This window comes from Suncus etruscus, chromosome 7, assembly GCF_024139225.1.
Source record: "Suncus etruscus isolate mSunEtr1 chromosome 7, mSunEtr1.pri.cur, whole genome shotgun sequence".
NCBI classification, from domain to species: Eukaryota; Metazoa; Chordata; class Mammalia; order Eulipotyphla; family Soricidae; genus Suncus; species Suncus etruscus.
The window spans coordinates 66,918,505-66,945,318 of NC_064854.1; the positions used below are offsets into that span (position 1 = coordinate 66,918,505).

The 26,814-nt window shown below is 43.4% G+C and overlaps 1 protein-coding gene across 1 annotated transcript in view; it reads right to left on the reverse strand.

The window, feature by feature from the left end:
• MTO1 (mitochondrial tRNA translation optimization 1) overlaps positions 1-19,092 on the reverse strand; it is a 30,285-nt gene extending 11,193 nt beyond the window's left edge. The window contains exons 1-4 of the mRNA XM_049776849.1: positions 18,868-19,092; positions 12,520-12,719; positions 12,322-12,439; positions 1,386-1,675 (exon numbers count right to left, since the gene is read on the reverse strand). Of these exons, the coding sequence (XP_049632806.1) occupies positions 1,386-1,675; positions 12,322-12,439; positions 12,520-12,719; positions 18,868-19,075 (816 nt within the window). The 5' untranslated portion in view covers positions 19,076-19,092. The remainder of the gene's footprint in view (positions 1-1,385; positions 1,676-12,321; positions 12,440-12,519; positions 12,720-18,867) is intronic.
• Positions 19,093-26,814: the final 7,722 nt, after the last annotated feature.

Genomic DNA, 26,814 nt, shown 5'->3' on the forward strand with positions numbered 1-26,814 from the left:
CCAGTGCATGAGGGTACCAGGGATTAAACTGGAGTCAGCAAGATACAAGGCAAGTACCTTAATCCTTGCACCGTTTCTCTCTTTGTTTTGTTTTCTGGATCACACCTTGAGGTACTCAGGGGTGACTCCCACCAGTAATTGGGGACTGTGGTGTCATAAATCAAACCCAGGGTCTCAAAGATGCAAGGCAAGTACTCTGCCATTGAGCAGTGTCCCATCTCTAAACTGCAAACATTAAAACGCTGTTGGTTGGTGCTGTGGTTCAAGTGGTTGAGCACATGTGTCGCATATGTAAGGTCACAGATTGTAGGACTTTGATGCAGATCCAATATCAAGATCTCTGTAATTTACTTTTGAATAATTAGAAAAAGATGAGAGAGGGGCTGGAGAGATAGCACAGCAGTAGGCCTTTTCCTTGCATGCGACCAACTCTGGCATCCCATATGGTTCCCCAGCATGCCAGGGGCAATTTCTGAGTGCACAGCCAGGAGTAACCCTTGAGCACTGCTGGGTGTGGCCCAGCAACCAACCAACTAACCAACCAACCAATCAATCAAGTTTAAAAAAAAAAAAGATAAAAGGGTATATTACTGTCTTATATATTACTTTAATATAGTATATACATATATAATATCTCTATTTCTAGAATAAACATGGTAAAATATTCATGAAGTATAAATTTTAATGTTTATATGAATATTTACATGTTCTTTACAATTTCAATGTTTATTTAAATTATTTTGTAATTTCATGGAAAAATTATTAAAGTAATGAAAATTTTAATTATGTCTTGAAGAACATCCAATGAGGTCAATTGACTAATACTTTGAAAGACCACTTCTTTTTTTTCCCCCTTTGTTTTTTTGGGTCACACCCGGCAGCGCTCAGGGGTCACTCCTGACTCTACGCTCAGAAATCACTCCTGGCAGGTTCGGGAGACCATATGGAATCCCAGGATTCGAACCACCCTCCTTTTGCATGCAAGGCAAATGCCCTACCTCCATGCTATCTCTCTGGCCCCTGAAAGACCACTTTTATTGTCTTTTTTTATTTTTAATATTTTTGGTTTCTGGGCCACACTGGTGGTGCTCAGGTGTTACTCCTGGATCTGTGCTCAGAGATTACTCCTGGTGAGCTCGGGGGACTGTCTGGGATGCCGAGGATCTAACCCGGGTTGGCTTTTCACAATGTTAAACACCCTATCTGCTGTGCTATCACTTCAACCCCATAAAGACAACTTAAAAAAAAAAGACTGCTTTTGTATCTGAAATTATAGTGACATACACTGAATTCTAACCAACATCAATAGCAAATAAATGGAAGACTATTGCTTGCTATGAATAGTCAATATCAACTGTAAAGTGAATTTGCAGAAATCATTTTACCTTAAAACACACTGTCTCATTGATGAAGCTGAAGGGCGTGGATGGGTTATCTGGTGACTGCTTGTTTAGAATGCTAAAATTAATAGAGTCTTTGGCAATTCGTGGTGGAGTCCCAGTCTTCAGTCTTCCCACCATAAACCCCAACTTTTCCAGAGTCTGAGCTAAACCTATGGATGACTGATCTCCTAATCGTCCAGCTGGATGCATCTCCAATCCAATTACAACCAGGCCTCGCAGAAATGTTCCTGTAGTCAGAACAACACTGTCCGCATAGACTGCACTTCCATCCACTAAATGAGAGGAAAGAATAAAACTGTGTTCTTCTATGACAGATCAAAACAGAATGTGAGAGGCAATAGATGATAGCACATGGATAGGACATTTGCTTTCAAGGGAAATGAATCCATGGCAGACCTGGGTTTGATCTCCAGTATCGCATATGGTCTCCTAGTGCCACTAGGAGTAATTCTTTTTTTGTTTGTTTCTGGGTCACACCTGGCAGCGCTCAGGTATTACCCCTGGCTCTACGCTCAGAAGTCACTCCTGGCAGGCGCGGGTGACCATATGGGATGCCAGGATTTGAACTGCCATCCTTCTGCATTCAAGGCAAATGACCTACCTCCATGCAATCTCTCCAGCCCTAGGAGTAATTCTTTTTTTTTTTTTTTTTTTTGGTTTTTGGGCCATACCCGGCGGTGCTCAGGGGTTACTCCTGGCTGTCTGCTCAGAAATAGCTCCTGGCAGGCACGGGGGACCATATGGGACACCAGGATTTGAACCAACCACCTTAGGTCCTGGATCGGCTGCTTGCAAGGCAAACACCACTGTGCTATCTCTCCAGGCCCATGGAACAATTCTTGAGTGGAGAACCAGGAGTAAACATTGAGCTCTGCTGGTGTATCCCAAAAATCAAAACCGAACCAAAACCATAAACCCCAGCACATGCCTGGTCATGTAGGAAAGACCAGATTTTTTTTTTTTTTTTTTTTTTTTTGGTTTTTGGGCCACACCCGTTTGACGCTCAGGGGTTACTCCTGGCTATGTGCTCAGAAATCGCCCCTGGCTTGGGTGGACCATATGGGACGCCGGGGGATCGAACCGAGGTCCTTCCTTGGCTAGCGCTTGCAAGGCAGACACCTTACCTCCAGCGCCACCTACCCGGCCCCGGAAAGACCAGATTTAATCCCCAGTAATAAAAGAAAAATAAATAGGGCCCGGAGAGATAGCACAGCGGTGTTTGCCTTGCAAACAGCCGACCCAGGACCAAAGGTGGTTGGTTCGAATCCCGGTGTCCCATATGGTCCCCCGTGCCTGCCAGGAGCTATTTCTGAGCAGACAGCCAGGAGTCACCCCTGAGCAACGCAGGGTGTGACCCAAAAACCAAAAACCAAAAATAAATAAATAAATAAATAAAAAGAAAAAAGAAGAAAGAAGAAAGTAAGAATTTTATTTTACACTAAAGCTAATTATTTTTTCCTTTGGAGACTTGAGAAAAATTTTTTCCTCTAAGTGAGAAGGCTATGAAATCAATCTCAAAATCCAAAAATACCAGGGAAATGTGTTGTTATTAATTCCCATGCTTCTAAAACTACATCAGTGCAAAAAATAGTTTTAAATAAATTTGAAATAATTTTTTAAAAAAATATGAGATTATTTCATATGATTTCTTTTCCTCTCTGAAATACAAAAGTACAAGGATATGAGGGGCCAGAGTGGTGGCACAAGTGGTAAGGCATCTGCCTTGCTAGCATCTGCTAGCCTGGGACAGAGTACAGTTCGATCCCCAGCATCCCATATAGTCTCCCCAAGCCAGGAGTGATTTCTGAGTGCATAACCAGGAGTAACCCCTGAGAGTCACCGGGTGTGGCCCAAAAACCAAAAAAAAAAAAAAAAAAAAAAAGTACAAGGATATGAAATGGGAAAGAACCCCCACATCCTATTACCAGGTGTTCCCAAACTATGACCTACAGGCCACATGCAGCCCGCTGAGGACATTTATCCAGCCTGCCGGGTGTTTTTGCCACCACTGCCTGTCCTGTTAGCTTCTGACTAGTCCCAGAACACAGTGCACATGTGTGGAATGTGTGCTACACTCCTTGATTCCTCTCCTTCTCTTTGTGTCTCAACTCCTCTCAGTCTTGGGCAGGGACCTGCAAACTATAGCCAGCCTAAAGTAGACCCATAGTTCCCATTGAAATACTGGTAAGTTTGTTGATTAAACTTTCCTTGTTCTTCATTTTAAATATTGTATTTGTGCCAGTTTTGTTTATTTTTTACTTCAAAGTAAGATATGTGTCATGTGCATAGGAATATGTTCCTGCCAGGAGCGATAACTCCTGAGCACTGCACGGTGTGACCCAAAAACCAAAAACCAAAAAAAAAAAAAAAGTCTGAGGATGGGTCCCTGTATGGATCCCTAAGCCTGCCAGAAGTGGCTCTTGAGTGCAGAGCCAGGGATAATCCCTGAGCACTGCCGAATATGAGGCTCCAAAATAAAAACAAACAAAAAAGGATGAAAATCTGGACTGGAGAGATAGTAAGTACATGGGTTAAGAGGCTTGTCTTGCATGTAGCTGACCCTGGCTTGATTCCCAGCATCATATATGGTCCCCTGAGCACAGCCAGATGTGTGTCAAAAACAATAACAAAAAAGAAAAGCAAAGGAAAAGGAAGGTGAATGGGAAGGGAGGGGAGGGGGAAGAAGGCAGGTCCTACAGACAGGAAGGAAGGAGGGAAGAAAGAAATGAAGGGGGGGACTGGAGTGATAGCACAGTGGACAGGGCATTTGCTTTGCAGGCAGCCAACACAGGAAGGACACCGGTTTGAAATCCGGCATCCCATTTGGTCCCCTTAACCTGCCAGGGGCCTTCTGAGCAAAGAGCCAGGAGTAACCTCTGAGTGCCACTGGGTGTGGCCCAAAAACCAAAACAAACAAAATAGAATGAAGAGAGGAAGGAATGAAGAAAGGAAGAAGGATGACGTGAGGAAGGAAGAAAGATGAAGGAAGAAGAAGGAAGGGAAGGAAGGAAGGAAGGAAGGAAGGAAGGAAGGAAGGAAGGAGAGGGAGGGAGGGAGGGAGGGGAGGGAGGGAGGGAGGGAGGGAGGGAGGGATGGAGGGAAGGAGGGAAGGAAAGAAAAACTTAACAAAAACCGCATTTGGGTCAGAGCAACAGTATAGTAGTGAGGGCACATGTGGCCAGAGAGGGAGGGAGGGAAGGAGAGAGAGGAAGGACGGACTAGACTAGGAAAATAGATCAAAGACCTAGAATATGTGCTTTGCATGTGGGAGCTCCAGTTCTAAACCTAGCACTATATGATTCCCCAAACATTGACCACCAGGACTAAGCACTGAGTCAGTGGTCTTGATCACTGCTGGGAATGCCCCAAAAAACCCAGAATTAAAAAGAGAATTGCTTGAATTAAGTTTGAGGCTAAAAATGAGAAAAATAGTTTAAATTTACATATAAACATCGTATCTGCCTATCTGAGCTACCATATAGAAAATGGGGGTTTATTAAAGCTAGAAGCAACCCCAAGTGTAGCCCAAAACAAAACAAATGAAAAAAAAAAAACCCAACAATTTAAAGATACTAAATTGGGGGGCCGGAGAGATAGTATGGAGGTAAGGTGTGTTTACCTTTCATGCAGGAGTTCATCGGTTCAAATCCCGGCGTCCCATATGGTCCCCCGTGCCTGCCAGGAGCAATTTCTGAGCCTGGAGCCAGGAATAACCCGAGCACTGCCGGGTGTGACCCAAAAACCACACACACACACACACACACACACACACACACACACACACACACACACACACAAAAGATACTAAATTGGGGCCATAGAGAGTACAGCAGGTAAGACACTTGCCTTGAATACAGCCAACATGGGTTCAATTAACAATGGATCATGCTATTCATTAGCAATGGGTCATGGGGACTTTTGTGGGCAATTTCAATTTCATTTACAAAGTTCTGGTAATGGATGGTGCTAATAGCTGCACAACATGGAAGATAGACCACATAGCATGGACTCTTACCCTCAAAAATGGTTAGAGCTGAAAAACAGTTTAGGGGTTAACATAAGAGCCCTGGTACTACAGCTACTTCTGAGCAATGGCGGGTGTAGACCTGAAGCCTACACCTCCAGGGTGAATCACAGGGTGTGATTGGGAGGTCCCCAAGCACCACTGAGATAATTTAGTGGTTCTTAGCACTGCACTGGAGTTGTCCCTGGGCCTCTAGAGCATATTTTGAGAAGTCCCCCGCCTCATATGGTTAAAAGGGGCCAGGGATTTGGTCCTGTGATCAAGTGCACACTCAATTCTCTTCCCAATAAAGGGATAAAACTGTACTTTTTGTTATATACATTTTACCACAAACAAAAATGTATATTGTTGGAATATACAATATATGGCAGGATTTAATAAAAATCCAGCATTTGGGCCAGTGCAACAGTACAGTAGGGAAAGCACATGTGGTCCTCTTAGACCACCAGGAGTGATTCCTGAGTGCAAAGCTAGGAGCAACCCCAGGTTTGGCCCAAAACAAAAACAATTGAAGAAATAACCCAACATTTAAAGATTCTAAATTGGGAGCAGAGAGAGTACAACAGGTAGGGCACTTGCCTTGCATACAGCCAACATGGATTCAATCCCCGACATCCCATATGGCTAAGAATAATTAGAACTGCTAAGAATAATTCCTGAGTGCAGAGTCTCAAATAATTCCTGAATATCTCTGGGTATGACCCCTCATTTGGGGGGGGGGGGCGCCACACCCAACAGTGCTCAGTGGTTACTCCTGGCTCTGCACTCAGAAATCGCTTCTGGCAGGCTCAGGGGACCATATGGAATGCCGGAATTCAAACTACCATCCATACTGAATCAGCTGCATGCAAGGCAAACACCCTACAGCTGTGCTTTTCTCTCCTGTCCCCTAAGATCAGTATGTTATCACCAAACATACCTGTTCACGAACAACTATTTATTTATTTATTGCTTTGGGGCCACATCCAGGATGCTGAGGGTTTACTCTTGGCGGAATTGGGATTATATGGAATGCTGATGATCAAACTCAGGTTGGCCCCAGCCAAGGCAAGCACCCTGCCCACTATATTATTGTTCTGTCCTCTCCCAACAACTGCATTTAAATTCTCCACTCCCTGAAATAAGTAGGAAGGTAGAATTAGTGCCAAAACTTGGGGCTATTTGGGCAATGTTTAAATAAGTCTTTGTGGGCCCGGAGAGATAGCACAGCGGTGTTTTGCCTTGCAAGCAGCCAATCCAGGACCAAAGGTGGTTGGGTTCAAATCCCGGTGTCCCATATGGTCCCCCTGTGCCTGCCAGGAGCTGTTTCTGAGCAGACAGCCAGGAGTAACCCGAGCACCGCCAGGTGTGACCCAAAAACCAAAATAAATAAATAAATAAGTCTTTGTAAACAGAACTGCAGTTTTGCATGAATATGCAAATATTTTCACACCTAGTTTTGTGGAAAAATAATGGAACCCAGAGAATTTTTTTTAAGTTTTTGAATGTGATTTCAATACTATGTGGACACAGCAATTCCTGTGAAATTATCAGAAAAAAAGGAAAAAATTTAAATTACAATATTCTCCAGTCCAGTCCTCTGACCACTTTCCTCCTAGAATGCCAGCAGGCAGTCCTTCCTTCCTATTAATCTCTAGAGGAAGACTGATTCCCAGCCCTCAAGAATAAACAGACCTCAATATATGGGAATTGTCCTATACAAAGGTCAGCTCATGTATCCTGGATTCACAGTCAGAGTCCCCTTGCTTTCGGACACCAGCATCAGATCAGCCTTGCTGAGTTCCCCTTCAAAGTCGAGGCACAAGACTGGCTGGTACACTTCAAAGTGCCTATAAAGCAGCCCAGGTACAAATTTGTGGTAATGAAGCACTGAGATCACTGGCTTTAAAAACAGTGAGAAGAAAGCACCCTCTGCTGGAGGGATAAAGACGCCTACTGACAGTCTGAGCTGAGCACTTTATGGACTCATGCTTTTCCCCAAGTCCACTGTGAAAAATTGCTCAAAACAGATCTGTACTTCCAGAGTACAGAGTACAGTTACTGCTGCTTTCATCTAGCTGCTAGCTAGATGTTTGCCAGGCGATGCTGAGTGGAAGGGCAGGCTACTCCTGGCAGTGCTTAGGTGTCCTTTGGGACTATCCTGTCCCATGGTTGGCTTTTTTTTTTTTATAAAGAAACCAACCTGTGTTATTCACGTCATGTGAGTTATGCTAAGACATCAGCTAGCGGGCCCAGAGAGATAGCACAGCGGTGTTTGCCTTGCAAGTAGCCGATCCAGGAGCAAAGGTGGTTGGTTCGAATCCCAGTGTCCCATATGGTCCCCTGTGCCTGCCAGGAGATATTTCTGAGCAGACAGCCAGGAGTAACCCCTGAGCAACGCCGGGTGTAGCCCAAAAACAAAACAAAACAAAAAAAAGACATCAGCTAGCACACTGCCAAGGTGGTGAAAATATATAAAAACTGACTATGATGAGAAAGATTTCATTCTCAAAATATGTTTTCATTTACTGGTAGGTTTTGTTTTGTTTTTGGCTGATTATTTTGTTTTGTTTTGGAGCTATATCCAGCAGTGCTCAGAGGTAACTCCTGGCTCTGCACTCAGGAATTACTCATTGTGGTGCCTGGTGGACCATATACGATGCTGGGGATCAAACCCAGGCTGGCAGCATACAACACAAGCGCCCTACTTGCTGTACTATCACTCCAGCCCTGCTGGTAGTTTTCAATGTTATTTTATACTTGAGGTCAAAAGATCACTAAATGCATGGGAAAATAGAGGTACAAGTCAGATACTGACCAGAAGGATTTGCACACACCCAGCTGTGCTAAGGGCTAACCCTGGCTCTTGCTCATAAATTACTCTTGGCAGTGCTCAGGGAGACAATATGTAGAGCTAAAGATAAAACTGGAGTCAGCTGTGTGCAAAACTAGGCCTTAACCACTGTACTATATTTCCTGTATTGAATTTTTTTCTTTCTTTTCTTATTTTTGTTTTTGGGTCACACCCAATAGTGCTCAGAAGTTGCTCCTGGCAGGCTCAGGAGACCATATGGGATGCTGGGAATTTAGCTGGGGTCTGTCCTGTGTTGGCTGTGTGCAATGCCTTACTGCTCTGCTATCACTCCAGTCCTCATCTTTTCTTTTTTGTTTGGTTTTAGTTTTGGTTTTTGGCCACAACCAGTTGGGTTCAGAGATTATTCCCAGGAGAACGCAGGTGTTAAGGAATGAAAGGTGTTAAGGAATGAACCTGGTAGGCCATCAGCAATGATACATACATAACCTGCTGTACTCTGAATCTAGCTTCTTGTTTTGAATTTTTCTTTTTAATATATATAAAATCTTTATTTAAGCACCATGATTACAAGCATGATTGCAGTTGGGTTTCAGTCATTGTTTTGAAATTCTTAACAGCAACACTGAAAGAAAGAGATTATAATGCAAGACTGCCAAAACTCATACCTTCAGCTTGGGCCCATACAATCCAGCAATTTCACTCCTGGGAATATACCCTAACTGCCCAAAACACAATGCATAAAAGATATTTGCATTGGGACCAGAGTGATAGTACAGTGTGAATAAGGTGTTGGGCTCATCACCCCATATGGTAACCTGAATCCACCAGTATTGATTTAATATAAAAATATAATGCCTAAGGTCCCACATGTTGGGTGAGCCCTCTCTTGGATTGGAGCCTCTAGCCTTTTTGCAAGGTCTGAAGAAGGGTAGTAAGAAGGAAAATAGTTCAGTCAAAGTTTCATTGGAGTCAGCTTCTTTTATTCCAAGGTTCTATTTGCCATATGCTTTTCCTCACTAGGCTTCTATGCTAAACCTCTCCCCAGCAGTGTCTTCTTGCTGCTTCTTCTCGGGTTCTCTGCCTCTTTCTCTCCTCCCTTTCCCCCAGGCAGACTCTCCTAATCCTTTATTCAAAATCATCCACCCATTCCAGGTGTGAGCAGGTCTGACCATCCAGGACGATTAGCATAGGGTATTGGGGAAGGGATACCTAAAACACCAAGAAATGATCCCTGGGGCCCAGAGCCAGGTTTAAGTCCTGATCACTATCAGGTTATAGTCCCAAACCAAAACCACAATAACAAAGGAAACCCACCTTTGCACTCATAAGTTCTTTGCAGCACCCGTTCACAATAACCGAAATCTAGAAGACAACCCAAGAAGCAGTGCTCCAATGCAAATGACTAGGTAGACGAAGCCTACAGTAGTATATACACAAGAAAGTACTACACAGCTGTTAGGAAAGATGAAGTAAAAGCTTGCCTGATACCTGGATCAATATGGAGAGTATGCATATTGAGTGATAATGAGCCAGAGAGAGAGGAACAGATACAGAATGATTATACTCATTGTGCAAAATAAAAAAAAACATAGGAGAAAATGCCCAAAGAGCAATAGGAAACACAGTGCAGGAGACCTGGTCTTGGCAGGAAGCTTGTTACAGTGTTCATTAGTGTAGAAGGCTTAGGACAGAGTAGGAAGCACTTGGTAATGGGTAGAGGAAGTGGTCACTCCTAGATGAGAACTGAGGGTGCCCGAAAGGAGGTAAAGTGATATGAGTGATATCCTCTCAGTGATAGTATTGCCAAACCACATGTCTAAAAGGAAAAAAAAGAAAAAGGAAAAAGTATCTACTATAGTGGCATCATGGGGCAGGTAGGAGGGAAACTGGGGACACTGGTGAATGTATGGGCGCTCAGTCACTGCATGCGCTGAAACAGTGAATAACCTTGTAACTTTTGTAATTACCACTGATTCAGTGTTGGATTAAGCAGAAGCCATCCCACTCAGTATAAACCTTGTTACTCACAGGTTGGAAATAATCTTTGAATGTAGTACCTTGGATTGGTGTTAAAACCACTTAATCTCCACCCAGGGTCGTCCGATTATTTCCCAATATCCTAGGGTCTCAGGAAAATGCTCTCTTGCATTTCTGGACGTCCCCACTGAGCTGCCTGCTTCTAAGAGCAGAAGGCTTGTGAGTTGGTATTCCTGCACCCATTTCACCCACTTCAGTGTATGTGGATTATTTCCTGCCTCGCCATCTGCTTCAAGAAACACATCTTGGGGCGCGGCGAGGTGGTGCTAGAGGTAAGGTGTCTGCCTTGTAAGCGCTAGCCAAGGGAAGACCACGGTTGGATCCCCCGGCGTCCCATATGGTCCCCCCAAGCCAGGGGCAATTTCTGAGCGCTTAGCCAGGAGTAACCCCTGAGCATCAAACGGGTGTGCCCCCCCCAAAAAAAAAGAAACACATCTCTCCAGTGTCCTGGCTTTGAAGCTTGAGGCTTGATTATCAATTCAGTAACAGAAAAGACATTTTTTAAAGACTGCCACAATTCTCCAGAAAAAATATTTAAATTAGACTTTGATTATTAGCCAAAACAAAAGTTGTTTTACTTTATTTTAGTGTTTTGGGGTCATACCTGGAGGTGCTCAAAAATTACTCGTGGCTCTGTGTGATGGGGCAGCAATGGGGGGCGGAATATGTGGTGCTGGAGATTGAATCAGGATTGGCTACATGCAAGGCAAGTGCCATATCTGTTGTATTATTGTTCTAGTCCCCAATTTAAGAGTTAAGTCAAAAGGAAGAATAAAACATTTTCAGAGACACAAGAATTCAAACAATGTATTTCCCATATAACAAATAATTACTGGAGAATATGGCTCTAACAAAATGAAATAATAAAAGAGACAGAGAAGAGTTCCAGGTAAGGAATGATGCCAACCCAGTAAAGTAGTGAAAGGAAATCTCATATAAAAGTCCAGAGAGCATTGATGGGATTACAGCTGACGAAAGTGGAAGTTGGCTGTGGAAGTTCTGTGTTTCAGAGGGAAGATCAGAGACAAAACTCAACAGTGACAGATAAGAGTGCTAAGGTAAAAAGCAATTTTTTGGGTGGCTTTTTTTGGGTCATACCCGGCAATGTTCAGAGGGTTACTCCTGTGCTCTCTGCTCTGAAATTGCTCCTGGCAGGCTTGGGGGACCATATGGGATGCCGGGATTAGAGCCACTGTCCTCCTGCATAAAAGGCAAATGCCTTACCTCCATGCTATCTCTCCGGCCTCGGGAGACACTCATTTTTGTTGTTATTGTTGTTGGTTTTGGGTGACACCCGGAAGCGCTTAGGGGTTACTTCTGGCTCTATGCTCAGAAATTGCTGGCACAGCTCGGAGGACCATAACCACCAACATTTTCTGAGACACAATGATTCAAACAATGTATTTCCCGTATAACTTAAATAATTACTGAAGAATATGCTCTAACAAAATGAAATAATAAAAGAGACAGAGAAGAGTTCCAAGTAACGAATGATGCAACCTAGTAAAGTAGTGAAAGAAAATCTCATGTAAAAGTCCAGAGAGCATTGTTGGGATTACGGCAGACGAAAGTAGAAGTTGGCTGTGGAAGTTCTGTGTTTCAGAGGGAAGAATCAGAGACAAAACTCAACAGTGACAAATAATTAAAGTGCTGAGTAAAAAGCAATTTTTTTTTTTTGGCTTTTTTGGGTCACACCGGCAGCGTTCAGCGGTCACTCCTGGCTCTTTGCTCTGAAATGCTCCTGGCAGGCTCAGGGGACCATATGGGATGCCGGGATTCGAACCACCGTCCTTCTGCATGCAAGGCAAACACCCTACCTCCATGCTATTTCTCTGGCCCATAAAAAAAAGGAATTACTTTTTTATATAAAATACTGAACAGATAAGCAGAGTATGAAAGTCGTAAAAGCCAAAATGAAGTAATAGAATTTTTTACTTCAAGTTTCCCTCTGCCATAAGGAGAAAACAAAGGCCTTGCATGAGCAACATCTTTTCGCTCTCTGCTCTGAGATGAGCTTCTCACTGGGATTAACTCTGCAGCCAATACCCAGAAGCAATACCCACCTAAAACAACACCACTCACTCGGCACTTTCCGGGGTACTCGGACTCTGCTTCCTCGAGGATGAGATCTTCCACAGCCCCCTCTTGAACAGTCAGCAGCGGTGTGCTCAGTATCTCTTTCTGTCAAAAGAGAACTCCAACTGACATGGCCCAGGTAATCCAAGCCAGAGGCTCCCTTTTCATGTACTAATCGTAATTACCTGCATGTTCTGCTTGTAGAGTTTCCGATCAATCTGTGCTCTCAGGCCCCACACAGCCGGTCCCTTACGCTTATTGAGGACTTTGTAATGTATACCAGACTGATCGCAGATTCGTCCACACAGGCCATCCAATGCATCGACTTCCCGTATTAAATGCCCCTTTCCAATGCCGCCAAAGGAAGGATTACAGGACATCTGACCTGGACAAAATGTAAAGAATAGAGAGTAGATATAAACAAAATATAAGAGCACCATACACAGAGTGTTTAGTAGGGAAAGGTCTCCTAATTAGAACCATCTCATATATTTAAAGAAATTAAAAACCTGAAGCACACTATAAAGTCCCGACTCAGACAATCCTAGAAGACAAACAGCTGCCTACAGTTGCTCTTCTTTCCTTCCCTCCCTTCTCTTTCTTCCCCTTTGTTTATGAGGAGGCCTTCCCAGTGGTGGACTGTTAGGCTAGAATAGTTGGTGCTCTGGAGGCCATGGGGTGGCATGGACCTTAGGAATGTGCTCCAGGCCTCTGAGCCATCTCATTGGCCCATTCCTTGTTCTCCATCTCTCTTTCCTGACAGAAACAGAGGCTCATATATGCAAGGCACACACTCTACCAGAGGCACATTCCCAACCCCCTCTCATTTCTTTAGAAATTTCTATTTGGTGTATACTTCTACTCATCCCTTTGTTTGCTGTTCCCTTAAAATGTTGTTTGGGGCCAGGGCAATAGCACAGTGGTAGGGTGTTTGACTTGTACGTGGCCAACCTGGGATAGACGCAGGTTCAATACCTGGCACCCCATATGGTCCCCCTGAGCAAAACAATATTTTTTTTTGTTTTTGGGGCAACACCCGTTTGATGCTCAGGGGTTACTCCTGGCTAAGCGCTCAGAAATTGCCCCTGGCTTGTGGGGGGACCATATGGGATGGCGGGGGATCGAACCGCGGTCCTTCCTTGGCTAGCGCTTGCAAGGCAGAGACACCTTACCTCTAGCGCCACCTCTCCGGCCCCACACAGAATGTCTTAATCTCACCCAAAACATCTGAATTGTTTATTAATGAAGTAGCCAATATATAAATGTGAATTATAACCAGGTATAGTTTTCCTTATTATTCTGTGCTACTCTTAAGTAATCCTTTATCTTTACAGAGGACATATATCAGATACTTTTAGATCTTAGCTCATCACCCAATGATTTACCTCTGACGTTTTGACTGGTATAGAAAATTCAATCAGTTAATTCAATCAAGTGCCTAGAAGTTTGGGGTTAATGAAGTGGTGGAATTTGTTTTTTGTTTTGGAACTCAACCCACAGATTCTGATTCTGTTACATACATGTGTGAACACCGTGTAAGTTTATGTACTAAAGCTTAGATTCAAGCTCAAGAATGTCCATCTCGGGGACCGGGCGGTGGCGCTGGAGGTAAGGTGCCTGCCTTACCTGCGCTAGCCTAGGAGACGGACCGCGGTTCGATCCCCCAGCGTCCCATATGGTCCCCCAAGCCAGGAGCGACTTCTGAGCGCATAGCCAGGAGTAACCCCTGAGCGTTACCGGGTGTGGCCCAAAAAAAAAAAACCCCAAAAAAAAAGAATGTCCATCTCTTTTTTTTTGTTTGTTTTTGGGCCACACCCGGTGGTGCTCAGGGGTTACTCCTGGCTGTCTACTCAGAAATAGCTCCTGGCAGGCACAGGGGACCATATGGGACAGCGGGATTCGAACCAACCACCTTTGCTCCTGGATCGGCTGCTTGCAAGGCAAACGCCGCTGTGCTATCTCTCCGGGCCCGAATGTCCATCTCTTTAATGGGTAACCTTTTCCCTAAAATGTGAAAAGGATAGATGACATACACACAGTTCTTCGTTGCAGTAGAAAAATCTCTCCACTTCCAATTTATTTTTGGGTTATGGAGACTATTTTGCATGTGGTTTTTATCCCTGGTATCAATGTTACCATGAGCCCCAACAGAATGATTCTAAGCAGCAAGCCAGGAGAAGCCCCAAAGAACCTCAGTGTAGCCAAAACAATCTCACCAACACTGAAAAAGCATTATTTTCTAAGTTAGTATAGATATCTTTCTGATTTTATTATTAACATATGACCAAATCAAAACAGGTCAGTTTTGCAGTCTGTATTTTTACAAAGTTCAACCTTCTAAGTTAAAGTTAACTTTATTAGCTGATGCCAAGTAAAAATGCTTCATATGCCAATATTATCAATTTACCTTAAAAAACTAGACTGTGGGCCTGAGAGAAAGGTGCCAGTGGGTGAGAGTACAGCTGCTATAGATCCAAGCCCCAGTGTCACATATGGTCCCAGTCAGGAGGAATGATCCCCAAGCACAGAAGCCAGTGTAAACCCTGACACTGCTGGATGTCCTCAAAAACTAAACAAAACACACACACACACACACACACACACACACACAAAGAAAAAAATGATAAAGATAGCTTTGAGATTAATATATTTGAAAATTTTAAGAAAATACTGTTTGTAGAATAAGATTTTTATTTTTATTTTTTTTGGTTTTTGGATCACACCCTGCAGCGCTCAGGGGTTACTCCTGGCTCTAGGCTCAGAAATCACTCCTGGCAGGCTCGGGGGATCATATGGGATGCTGGTATTCAAACCACCGTCCTTCTGCACGCAAGGCAAACACCCTACCTCTATGCTCTCTCTCCAGCCCCTAGAATAAGAATTTTTATGTAAATTCTTTTGTCTCTATCAGAACCAGATTTCTTATTCACTCTGTAATAATCATCTTAGGTTGGGAATACTGATTTATCAATTAAATTCCTTTTTTAATTGGCAGCACTAGTTTTTATTTTTAAACATGTAGACAGTATTAAAATGTATACGCAAAGATGGAGCTGGAGAGATAGCATGGAGGTAAGGTGTTTGCCTTTCATGCAGAAGGACGGTGGTTCGAATCCTGGCATCCCATATGGTCCCCTGTGCCTGCCAGGGGTGATTTCTGAACATAGGGCCAGGAGTAACACTTGAGCACTGCCGTGACCCAATAACCAAAAACCAAAATAAATAAATAAATAAATAAAACACAAAGAAACAGTAACTCCATAATTACAAGCAGAGTGATCATTCTTTTTTTTTTTTATTTAAACACCTTGATTACATACATAATTGTGTTTGGGTTTCAGTCATGTAAAGAACACACCCCATCACCAGTGCAACATTCCCATCACCAATGTCCCAAGTCTCCCTCCTCCCCACCCGACCCCGCCTGTACTCTAAACAGGCTCTCCATTTCCCTCATACATTCTCATTATTAGGACAGTTCAAAATGTAGTTATTTCTCTAACTAAACTCATCACTCTTTGTGGTGAGCTTCCTGAGGTGAGCTGGAACTTCCAGCTCTTTTCTCTTTTGTGTCTGAAAATTATTATTGCAAGAATGGCTTTCATTTTTCTTAAAACTCATTGATGAGTGAGACTATTCTGCATCTGTCTCTCTCCCTCTGACTTATTTCACTCAGCATGATAGATTCCATGTACATCCATGTATAGGAAAACTTCATGACTTCATCTCTCCTGATGGCTGCATAATATTCCATTGTGTATATGTACCACAGTTTCTTTAGCCATTCATCTGTTGAAGGGCATCTTGGCTGTTTCCAGAGTCTGGCTATTGTAAATAGCGCTGCAACGAATATAGGTGTGAGGAAGGGATTTTTGTGTTGTATTTTTGTGTTCCTCAGGTATATCCCTAGGAGTATAGCTGGATCGTATGGGAGCTCAATTTCCAGCTTTTGGAGGAATCTCTATATTGCTTTCCATAAAGGCTGGACTAGACGGCATTCCCAGCAGCACTGAAAGAGAGTTTCTTTCTCTCCACATCCCCATTAGCACTGCTTGTTCTCATTCTTTGTTTAGTGTGCCAATCTCTGTGGTGTGAGATGGTACCTCATAGTTGTTTTGATTTGCATCTCCCTGATGATTAATGATGTGGAGATTTTTTCATGCACCTTTTTTTGCCATTTGTATTTCTTCTTTGACAAAGTGTTCATTTTTTCTTCCCATTTTTTGATAGGGTTAGATGTCTTTTTTCTTGTAAAGTTCTGTCAATGCCTTGTATATTTTGGATATTAATCCTTTATCTGATGAGTATTGGGTGAACACAGTTTCTCCCATTCAGTGAGTGGCTCTTGAATCCTGGGCACTATTTCCTTTGAGGTGCAGAAGCTTCTCAGCTTAATATATTCCCATCTGTTAATCTCTGCTTTCACTTGCTTGGAGAGTGCAGTTTCCTCCTTGAAGATGCCTGTAGTCTCAATGTCCTGGAGTGTTTTGAGTATGTGTTGTTCTATATATCTTATGGTTTTGGGTCTGATATCGAGGTCTTTAATCCATTTGGATTTTACCTTCGTACATGATGTTAGCTGGGGGTCTAAATTCAATTTTTTGCAAGTGGCTATCCAGTTGAAGAGGCTTTCCCTGCTCCATTTAGGATTTCCTGCTCCTTTATCAAAAATTAGGTGATTGTATGTCTGGGGAACATTTTCTGAGTATTCAAGCCTATTCCACTGATCTGAGGGCCTGTCCTTATTTCAATACCATGCTGTTTTGATAACTATTGCTTTGTAGTAAAGTTTAAAGTTGGGGAAAGTAATTCCTCCCATATTCTTTTTCCCAATGATTGCTTTAGCTATTTTAGGGTGTTTATTGTTCCAAACGAATTTCAAAAGTGCCTGATCCACTTCTTTGAAGAATGTCATGGGTATCTTTAGAGGGATAGCATTAAATCTGTATAATGCCTTGGGGAGTATTGCCATTTTAATGATGTTAATTCTGCCAATCCATGAGCAGGGTATGCGTTTCCATTTCCATGTCTCCTCTCTTATTTCTTGGAGCAGAGTTTTATAGTTTTCTTTGTATAGGTCCTTCACATTTTTAGTCAAGTTGATTCCAAGATATTTGAGTTTGTGTGGCACTATTGTGAATGGGGTTGTTTTCTTAATGTCCATTTCTTCCTTATTACTATTGGTGTATAGAAAGGCCATGATTTTTGTGTGTTAATTTTGTAGCCTGCCACCTTGCTATATGAGTCTATTGGTTCTAGAAGCTTTTTGGTAGTCTTTAGGGTTTTCTAAGTAGAGTATCATGTCATCTGCAAACAGTGAGAGCTTGACTTCTTCCTTTCCTATCTGGATTCCCTTGACATCTTTTTCTTGCCTAATTGCTATAGCAAGTACTTCCAGTGCTATGTTGAATAGGAGTGGTGAGAAAGGACAGCCTTGTCTTGTACCAGAATTTAGAGGGAAGGCTTTTAGTTTTTCTCCACTGAGGATAATAATTGCCACTGGCTTGTGGTAGATGGCCTTAACTAGAGTGATCATTCTTTTTTTTTTTTTTTTTTTTGGTTTTTGGGCCACACCCGGTGAGGCTCAGGGGTTACTCCTGACTATGCGCTCAAAAGTCACTCCTGGCTTGGGGGACCATATGGGACGCCGGGGGATCGAACCACGGTCCGTCCTAGGCTAGCTAGGCTAGCAAGGCAAGGCAGGCACCTTATCTCTAGCGCCACCACCCGGCCCCAGAGTGATCATTCTTAAGAGACTTTGCATGCAAACGTGACTTACACACAAAGTTTTCTAAATACCGTTAATAATTTGATATTGGTTCCCTTGTGTAAAATGCACTAGGAAATGCCTAGATATACAATTTTTTTTTTACTAATGCTAGTATGTTTTGCTTCTAAAAAAAAAAAAAAAGAACGTCTGGGCCCGGAGAGATAGCACAGCGGCGTTTGCAAGCAGCCGATCCAGGACCAAAAGTGGTTGGTTCGAATCCCGGTGTCCCATATGGTCCCCCATGCTGCCTCCCCATGCGATTCATGCCAGCGAGGAGCGATTTCTGAGCACAGAGCCAGGAGTAACCCCTGAGCACTGGCGGGTGTGGCCCCCAAAAAAAAAAAAAGACCGTTAAGTCAGTACAGAATAATAACATACAGTTGTGTTATTGTATTATATATAATATATGTATAGCGAGCAGTAAAATACAATTCTGTAAGAAATAAAATAGAGATAAATAGTAAGGTCATTTTAGTAAACAACTAACATCATTAACATACCTTTTGCAAGCTATCTGGAGGGAGAATGACAACATGAACAGAGCAATCAGTATTTTTTTTTTATTTCTTTGTTTTTGAGTCACACTCGGCGGTGCTCAGGGGTTCCTCCTGGCTCTGTGCTCAGAAATCGCTCCTGGCAGGCTCGGGGGACCTTATGGGATGCCGGGATTCGAACCACCGTCTGTCCCGGTTGGCTGCGTGCAAGGCGAATACATGCCCTCCCTGGTTCGCCTCCACCCCCACGCCCCGCCCCCGGCTCTCACCGATCATGTCCACGCGGTGCGTGAGCAGCACAGTCCGGGAGCCGCAGCGGGCGGCGGCGGCGGCGGCCTCGCACCCGGCATGTCCCCCGCCGACGACGAGCACGTCGAAGTGAGGCGTCCGTGGCCCCGGGCTGTCACCGCGGAACCGGGCTGACGGTCTGCTGTGGGAAGCCGCGACCCGACGGACGCCTGCCCGGAGGGGAAGCATGGCCGGAGAAGTGCGAGTCTAGGAGACGACCCGGGCGCCCAAATGGACGGCGGCGCGGAGATAGTTGCAGGGCGCCGCCATCTTGCTTTGACGTCAGGGGTCAGCGCGCCTGCGCACTGTGGCCGGGGTGGGGCTTCGAGGTCGACCGGGGTGACTGACGTTGAGCCTGCGTTTGAAGTTGAGGTTTCTGCTGCGTTCTTTGTCTTCTTTGTGTGGGGTGTACGGTGCCAGGAATAAATAGAACCTAGGTCTTCTGCATGCAAAGCGTACACTCAGCCGCTTGGATTAGCTTTCTAGGACGTGGTATCCAGTTGGGTGTGTGGGTGGGGGGATGTTTGGCAAAAGTTCAGAGTTGCTCAGGGGATACTAGTGAGCCTGGTAGTTCTTAAAGTATCCTATGTGGGTGCCCGGGTTCTAAATTGATTTGGCAGCATGCAAAAGCAGCGCCTTAGGATATCCCTGTATTATCTCTATAGCCCACTAAAGTTTTTTTTTGGGGGGGGCACACCCATTTGATGCTCAGGGGTTACTCCTGGCTAAGCGCTCAGAAATTGCCCCTGGCTTGGGGGACCATATGGGACGCCGGGGGATCGAACCGCGGTCCTTCCTTGGCTAGCGCTTGGAAGGCAGACACCTTACCTCTAGCGCCACCTCACTAAAGTTTTAATATAAATAACTGCTAAATTACTTTCTAACACACAAATGTGTTAGAAACACACACACACACACATATACACACACATATCTTAAACCTGACACAAAGATTTTAGAAAGCAATATATATCATTGGGGAGGCACATCCAGAGATGCTTAGGGTTTACTCCTGCTCCTCACTCAGGAATTTCTTCTAATGGTATTATGAAACCATTATGGGATACCAGGTATTGCTCCGGGTCAGCCGCATAGAAGGCAAACACTCTATCCACTGTATTATCTCTCAAAATATTTGATTACTTTATTACAGTGCAGCAGGCATTGTATTTTAAATTGATGTTGTTTAGAGACCTCCCAAGTGGTGCTGAAGAGAACTGGGAGCACTCCTGAAGATTCTTGGAGGTCCCTGTGGTGCCCTCTGGTGACATTCCTCAGCCCTGCAGGAACGATCCCTGAGCACAGACCCAGAAATAGCCTCTGAGCACAGCTAAGTGTGAGTTCAAACCCAATAAACATTTATGTTAAGGTTAGCCTGTTACTTTCTTTCTTATTTTTTTTTGAAGGGGGAAGTCCCACAAGAACACTTTCAACCACCTTTAATGGAAAGCTAAAAGAATTCCACTGAAAAGTTGTTATATTTGCATTTTTGATTATTGTGGTTAAAGGAAACATTACATTCAGCTATATCAAAAAACATACAGGACAGACCGGAGTGGTGGCACAAGCAGTAGGGCTTTTGCCTTGCATGTGCTAACCTAGGACAGACCTTGGTTCGATCCTAGGCATTCCATATGGTCCCCCAAGCCAGGTTCGATTTCTGAGTGCATAGCTAGGAGTAACCCCTGAGTGTCACTGGGTATGTCCCCCCCCCCAAAAAAAAGCATACAGGACAGAGTCCCAGAAGAGACCAGGCCCAAGAAGTATCAAGCTCTCAATAGTACACAGCTCTTAATGTCCAGGGTATTGTCCAGAAAAATGAACCCTTTTTTTTTTGGAACCCATTTTTTAAAATAAATTTTTATTGTGATCGAAGTGTATTACAAGTCTTTCAGAGGATTATTTATGGTACATAGTGACAATGAATGAAGGGCATTCCCACCACCAGTATTGTCCTCCCTCCACCCCTGTTCCCAGCATGTATTCCATATCTCCCTCCTTTACCCCACAGAGTACTAGTGTAACTGGTCTCCATTTTACAGCTTGTAGATTGGGTATCTATTCTGTTGTCATTGACTTTGGGTTTGGTGTTCAAGTCTGATCATTTTTTATTTTCACTACATGTTCATATGACTGGTCCTGGTATCATTTCCCCCCCTCAATTTATGAGGCTGAATGATTCAAGTTATGTGATTCTGTTGGAGATAAAAAGGATAAGGAAAAGAGAAGAAAAAATTTGGTAGCAACTATCAAAAAAAGAAGAAAAGAGAGAAAAAAAGAAAGAAAAAAATACACCCAGCAAAACAAACAAACAAACAAAAAACACCAAAATAATATTCACATGAGTGAAAAAGAAAGAAAAAAGTGGAAGAAAAAGAGAAGGAAAATAGGGCCCGGAGAGATAGCACAGCGGCGTTTGCCTTGCAAGCAGCCGATCCAGGACCAAAGGTGGTTGGTTCGAATCCCGGTGTCCCATATGGTCCCCCGTGCCTGCCAGGAGCTATTTCTGAGCAGACAGCCAGGAGTAACCCCCTGAGCACCTGCCTGGGTGTGGCCCAAAAACCAAAAAAAAAAAAAAAAAAAGAGAAGGAAAATAATATTAAAAACAGACAAAACAAAAGAAAAAGGAGTGCTGGAGTGGCAGGGTTTGGTGTTACCCCCACTTTTTTTTTTTTTTTTTTTGCATAGGCACAGTAAGTATTGGGGAATAAAGGGAATTCCCGTGGCCTAAGATTCAAGGTTTCTCCCCTCTTGAAGCATATTTTCATGGGAACAACTACTGGCTCCATATATACTCATTACCATATTCCAAGGTTTTTGTTTGTTTGTTTGTTTGTGGTGCCAGAAAAGTTTCCTCTCAGTTGTGGATGAGAAAATCAGGCTACTGTAGCTAGCAATCTTGGTAATTGCGCAGGTCATAGGATAAATTCTAGGATAGAGTTGAACCCTTTTTTTTTTTTTTTTTTTTGTGATTTTTGGGTCACACCCAGCAGTGCTCAGGGGTTACTCCTGGCTCCATGCTCAGAAATTGCTCCTGGCAGGCACGGGGGACCATATGGGATGCCGGGATTCGAACCGATGACCTTCTGCATGAAAGGCAAATGCCTTACCTCCATGCTATCTCTCCGGCCTCAAGAACCCATTTTTTTAACCAGGGATTTTTAGGGCAACTCACGACTACCTGCCTGAAAAACTGTCCAGAGCTACTCAGTCTTCAGTAACTCCAGAGAGAAACTGAGAAGAGGATGACCCAGTGATCTCTCAAAAGTTTGTAAAACTGTTTGGCACTGTCCAAAGCCAGATATAAATGAACACCAGGTATAAATGAATATACTTTAATCAAGCAGTATATTATAAGGACTTAGAAATTACCTCTCAGGTGCCTATAAGTAGTCATTCTTTTATTTTTGGAAACTGCAGGAGAGTAAAAATTAACCTTGGTGTTAACCTCCTGCAGAGTTAACCCTTTGATGTACACACTTTTATTTTGGGGCACAGCCAATGATGTTCAGGGGTTATTCCTGGTTCTATACTCAGGAATCACTCCTGACAGGCTCCAGAGACCATATGGGATCCTGGGGATTGAACCCAAGTCAGCTGTGTCATAGTACATGGTACCCATTGTACTATGTCTCTGACCTTAATGTACAGACTATATGATTTAAGGAAAGCATTACTAATCATTTTTTACTTTATTTAAAGAAAATGCATATAGTTGACATATTTGACCATAATATATTTGTTTCCAGATAGGTGAGAGCAAATTTATTTTTAAAAAATAATTAGAAAGGAGGGGCTAGAGAGATAGCACAGTTGTAGGGCATTTGCCTTGCACACAGCCAATTCAGGACAGATAGTGATTCGAATCCCAGCATCCCATATAGTCACCTTAGCCAGCCAGGAGCGATTTCTGAGCCAGAGCCATGAGTAAACCCTGAGCACCTCCGGGTGTGACCCCAAAACAAACAAAAACAAAAAACCAAACTTCATCTGCCTTTCAAAAGAACTTTTGTTCTGGATACTAAAAAATTACATAATGCCCTAGTGAAGACAAAAATACAATACAAAAATCCCTTCCTCACACCTGTATTCACTACAGCACTATTTACAATAGCCAGACTCTGGAAACAACCAAAATGCCCTTCAACAGATGAATGGCTAAAGAAACTGTGGTACAGATACACAACGAAATATTATGCAGCTGTCAGGAGAGATGAAGTCATGAAATTTTCCTATACATGGATGTACATGGAATCTGTTATGCTGAGTGAAATAAGTCAGAGGGAGAGAGATAGACACAGAAAGTCTCACTCATCTATTGGTTTTAAGAAAGAAAAAAGACATTTTTGCAATAATTCTCAGAGACAAAAGGGAGGAGGGCTGGAAGGTCTAGCTCACGACATGAAGCTCACCACAAGGAGTGATGAGTGTAGTTAGAGAAATAACTACATTGAGAACTATCATAACAATGTAAATGAATGAGGGAAGTAGAAAGCTGGTCTAGAGTACAGGCGGGGGTGGGTGGGAAGGAGGGAGATTTGGGACATTGATGATGAGAATGTTGCACTGGTGAAGGATGGTGGCATCCCATATGGTCCCCTGTGCCTGTTGGGAGCAATTTCTGAGCATAGACCCAGGAGTAACCCCTGAACGCTGCCGGGTGTGACCCAAAAACCAAAATATAATAATAATAATAAAAAGAATTAATAAAATTCAGTAGTTGAAGCACAAAAAAAGTAAAGAAAGAAAAAAAGTACAGTAGCTAGCAAGTACATTTGTGAAAAGGATTGTATCTCCAATGAAGTCCTTAATACAATGGCACAATGATTAGTAAACTCTTCTTAGCTGTCCATTCTGGTAAATATCATCCTATAGGGATGATAGCATCAAACAAATGAAGTTGTCCAGAAATTCAAAGTACTGATTCTGAGACTTTTAGAGACATATCAGCTGCCAGGCCTCCTGGAAGAAGGAGGAAGCGTGAGGAGGGTGCCTGCACTCGGTCCAAAAATCCTGGGGCACCTGAAGTTTGGTCAAATTGGTGTCCCCAAAGGGAATCCTAGAGAGGTGTTGTGGCAAGGCCATCGGCAAGACAGTGATTCATGGGCCCGGAGAGATAGCACAGCGGCATTTGCCTTGCAAGTAGCCAATCCAGGACCAAAGGTGGTTGGTTCGAATCCCGGTGTCCCACATGGTCCCCCGTGCCTGCCAGGAGCTATTTCTGAGCAGACAGCCAGGAGTAACCCCTGAGCATTGCCGGGTGTGGCCCAAAAACCCAAAACAAAAAAAAAAGAAAAAAAGAAAAAAAGACAGTGATTCATGGTGGTGGTCTTGGTCTGCTTTCTCCTTCCAAGATAGCCAGCTTTCTGCTGCCTGAAGTTTACCCAAGATTTTTTATCACAGCTTGATTTACATTTTGTTTAAGAAAAGAGTGAGTCTGTAGAGCTGGCCCAGTGTGAACATGGCTACTGCCCTTAAAATCTTAATTTTATATTCTTTTTTTTTGGGGGGGGCACACCCAGTGACACTCAGGGGTTACTCCTGGCTACGCGCTCTGAAATCGCTCCTGGCTTCGGGGACCAAATGGGACACCAGGGATTGAACTCAGGTTCGTCCAGGGTCAGCCGTGTGTAAGGCAAACACCCTGCAGCTGCGGTATCTTGCCGACACCTTAATTTTATATATGCATATATATATATATATATATATATATATAGTTATATACACATATATATATACTCCTGTTTTACAGCCAGGAGTAACCCCTGGTTGCTGCCAGGTGGCCCAGAGGTGCTCAGGATTTACTCCTGGCTATCTGCTCAGAATTAGCTTCTGGCAGGCACAGGGGACCATATGGGATGCCGGGATTCTAACCAACCACCTTAGGTCCTGGATTGGCTGTTTGCAAGGCAAACACTGCTGTGCTATCTCTCTGGCCCTATGAGATTATTCTATGTCTATTTCTCTGACCCATTTCATTTAGCATAATAATCTCCACATCCACCCATGCATAAGCACAATTTATGACTTCATTTTTCCTAATGGCTGCATAATATTCCATTGTGTAGATGTATGACAGTTTCATTAGCACATCATCTGTTCTTGGGCACTTGGGTTATTTCCAGATTCTGGCTAAATAGTGCTGTGATGTCGAGGTCTCTGGAAAAGTTTCTTTTTGGTTAATATATTGGTTTATTTTGATGTTATTTTTTCTTTTTCCTTTTTTTAAAAATTTTTAAGGGGGTTCTCTACAAAATACAGGGTAGGTACTTATTTCTTTCATTGTTGCTGAATGCTCACAGTTTATCTTCTAAGACGTTAAACTTTCCTGTTTTGTTTCCCCCCCCCTCTCTTTTTGAAGGGTTAAGAACATACCCAGTGGTGCTCAGGACTGATTCCTGACTCTATACTCAGGAGTCATTCTCATTGTAGGCTCCAAGGGGACCATATATGATGCTGGGAATTTAACCTAGGTTGGTTGTGTATAAGACAAGAAATTGCTCCTGGCTGGGGACCATATGGGACAATGAGGGAATCAAACCAAGGTCTGTCCTAGATAGGCCGCATGGAAGAAAAACACCCTACCTATCTCTCTGGCCCCATCAGTTGTTTTAATTTGGGGGGGGGGGAGTTAGGCGATAACCTTGACTATATGCTCAGAAATGGCTGCTGGCTTGGGGAACCATTGGAATACCGGAATATCGAACCTCGGTCTGTGTAAGGCAAAAGCCCTACCACTGTGCCACTGCTCTGGTCCCTAACTCTTTATTTTTTACTTCTCCTTTTTCACTCTCCTGTGCTGGTTCCTCTTCTCCAAGCCCTATGTAAAAGTACAACCAAATCAATCTTCATCTCCATCTTTGGGTGTTTATCTTCTGGGTCAACTGCCAGTGTCAATTCTATAGCAGCCTAGATCCATGCAAGCGATTGAAATCACATAGTAGGTTAAAAAGAAAATATTTAACTATGAGCTTTAACTAACTATAAGAATCATTAACTGGGATTTTTACACTCTGGAGAAGCTTGGATTGTTTTTTGAACATGTTTTCCTTTCCCATTATATCTTTCTAAGACAATTTCTTTCTTTCTTTTTTTTTGGTTTTTGGGCCACACCGGCGGTGCTCAGGGGTTACTCCTGGCTGTCTGCCCAGAAATAGCTCCTGGCAGGCATGGGGGACCATATGGGACACCGGGAAGACAATTTCTTTCAATAAATTTTTTGTTTCACTGAAAAAATTATTAACTATAATAAGAATAATTGTATGATAGGAAGACACTCTATATAGTACGTTAGGGCTCAGAAAGAGTATCCACAAAAGGACAAATGTGGATGGGTGTTGGTTTACAACTTACAACTTGATTTCACCCAAAACAAAGATCATCCCTTTGTATCTGTTTGTTTACAACTTTTTTTTGGCCACACCCATTTGATGCTCAGGGATTACTCCTGGTTAAGCGCTCAGAAATTGCCCCTGGCTTGGGGGACCATATGGGATGCTGGGGATCGAATCGCAGTCCTTCCTTGGCTAGCGCTTGCAAGGCAGACACCTTACCTCTAGCGCCACCTCACCAGCCCCTACAACTTGTTTTTAACCAAAACAGAGATTTTCCCACTTACCATATTATACATGTCTCAAGCAAACCTGAGCGGGACTGGCTCAGGACAGGCCTTCTGTCCTTACTCCCCCTCTGTATTCAATAAAATCTGCAGTTCTGGCAGCAGCTCTCTCTTGGCTTGATGAGACAGATTAGTACTATTCTGCCCTGTGTATTTTACTCTCAGTTTTGCTTGGACTATTTCCTATGATTATCTGGGCTCTTACCTAGGCGGAAATATGGTGCTTGAGGCCATTACAGAAGGGGTCTAGATCTCAAGTGCAAATGGTTGTGAAAAGCATGGGCTATATTAAGGTAGAGACTGGCAGAAG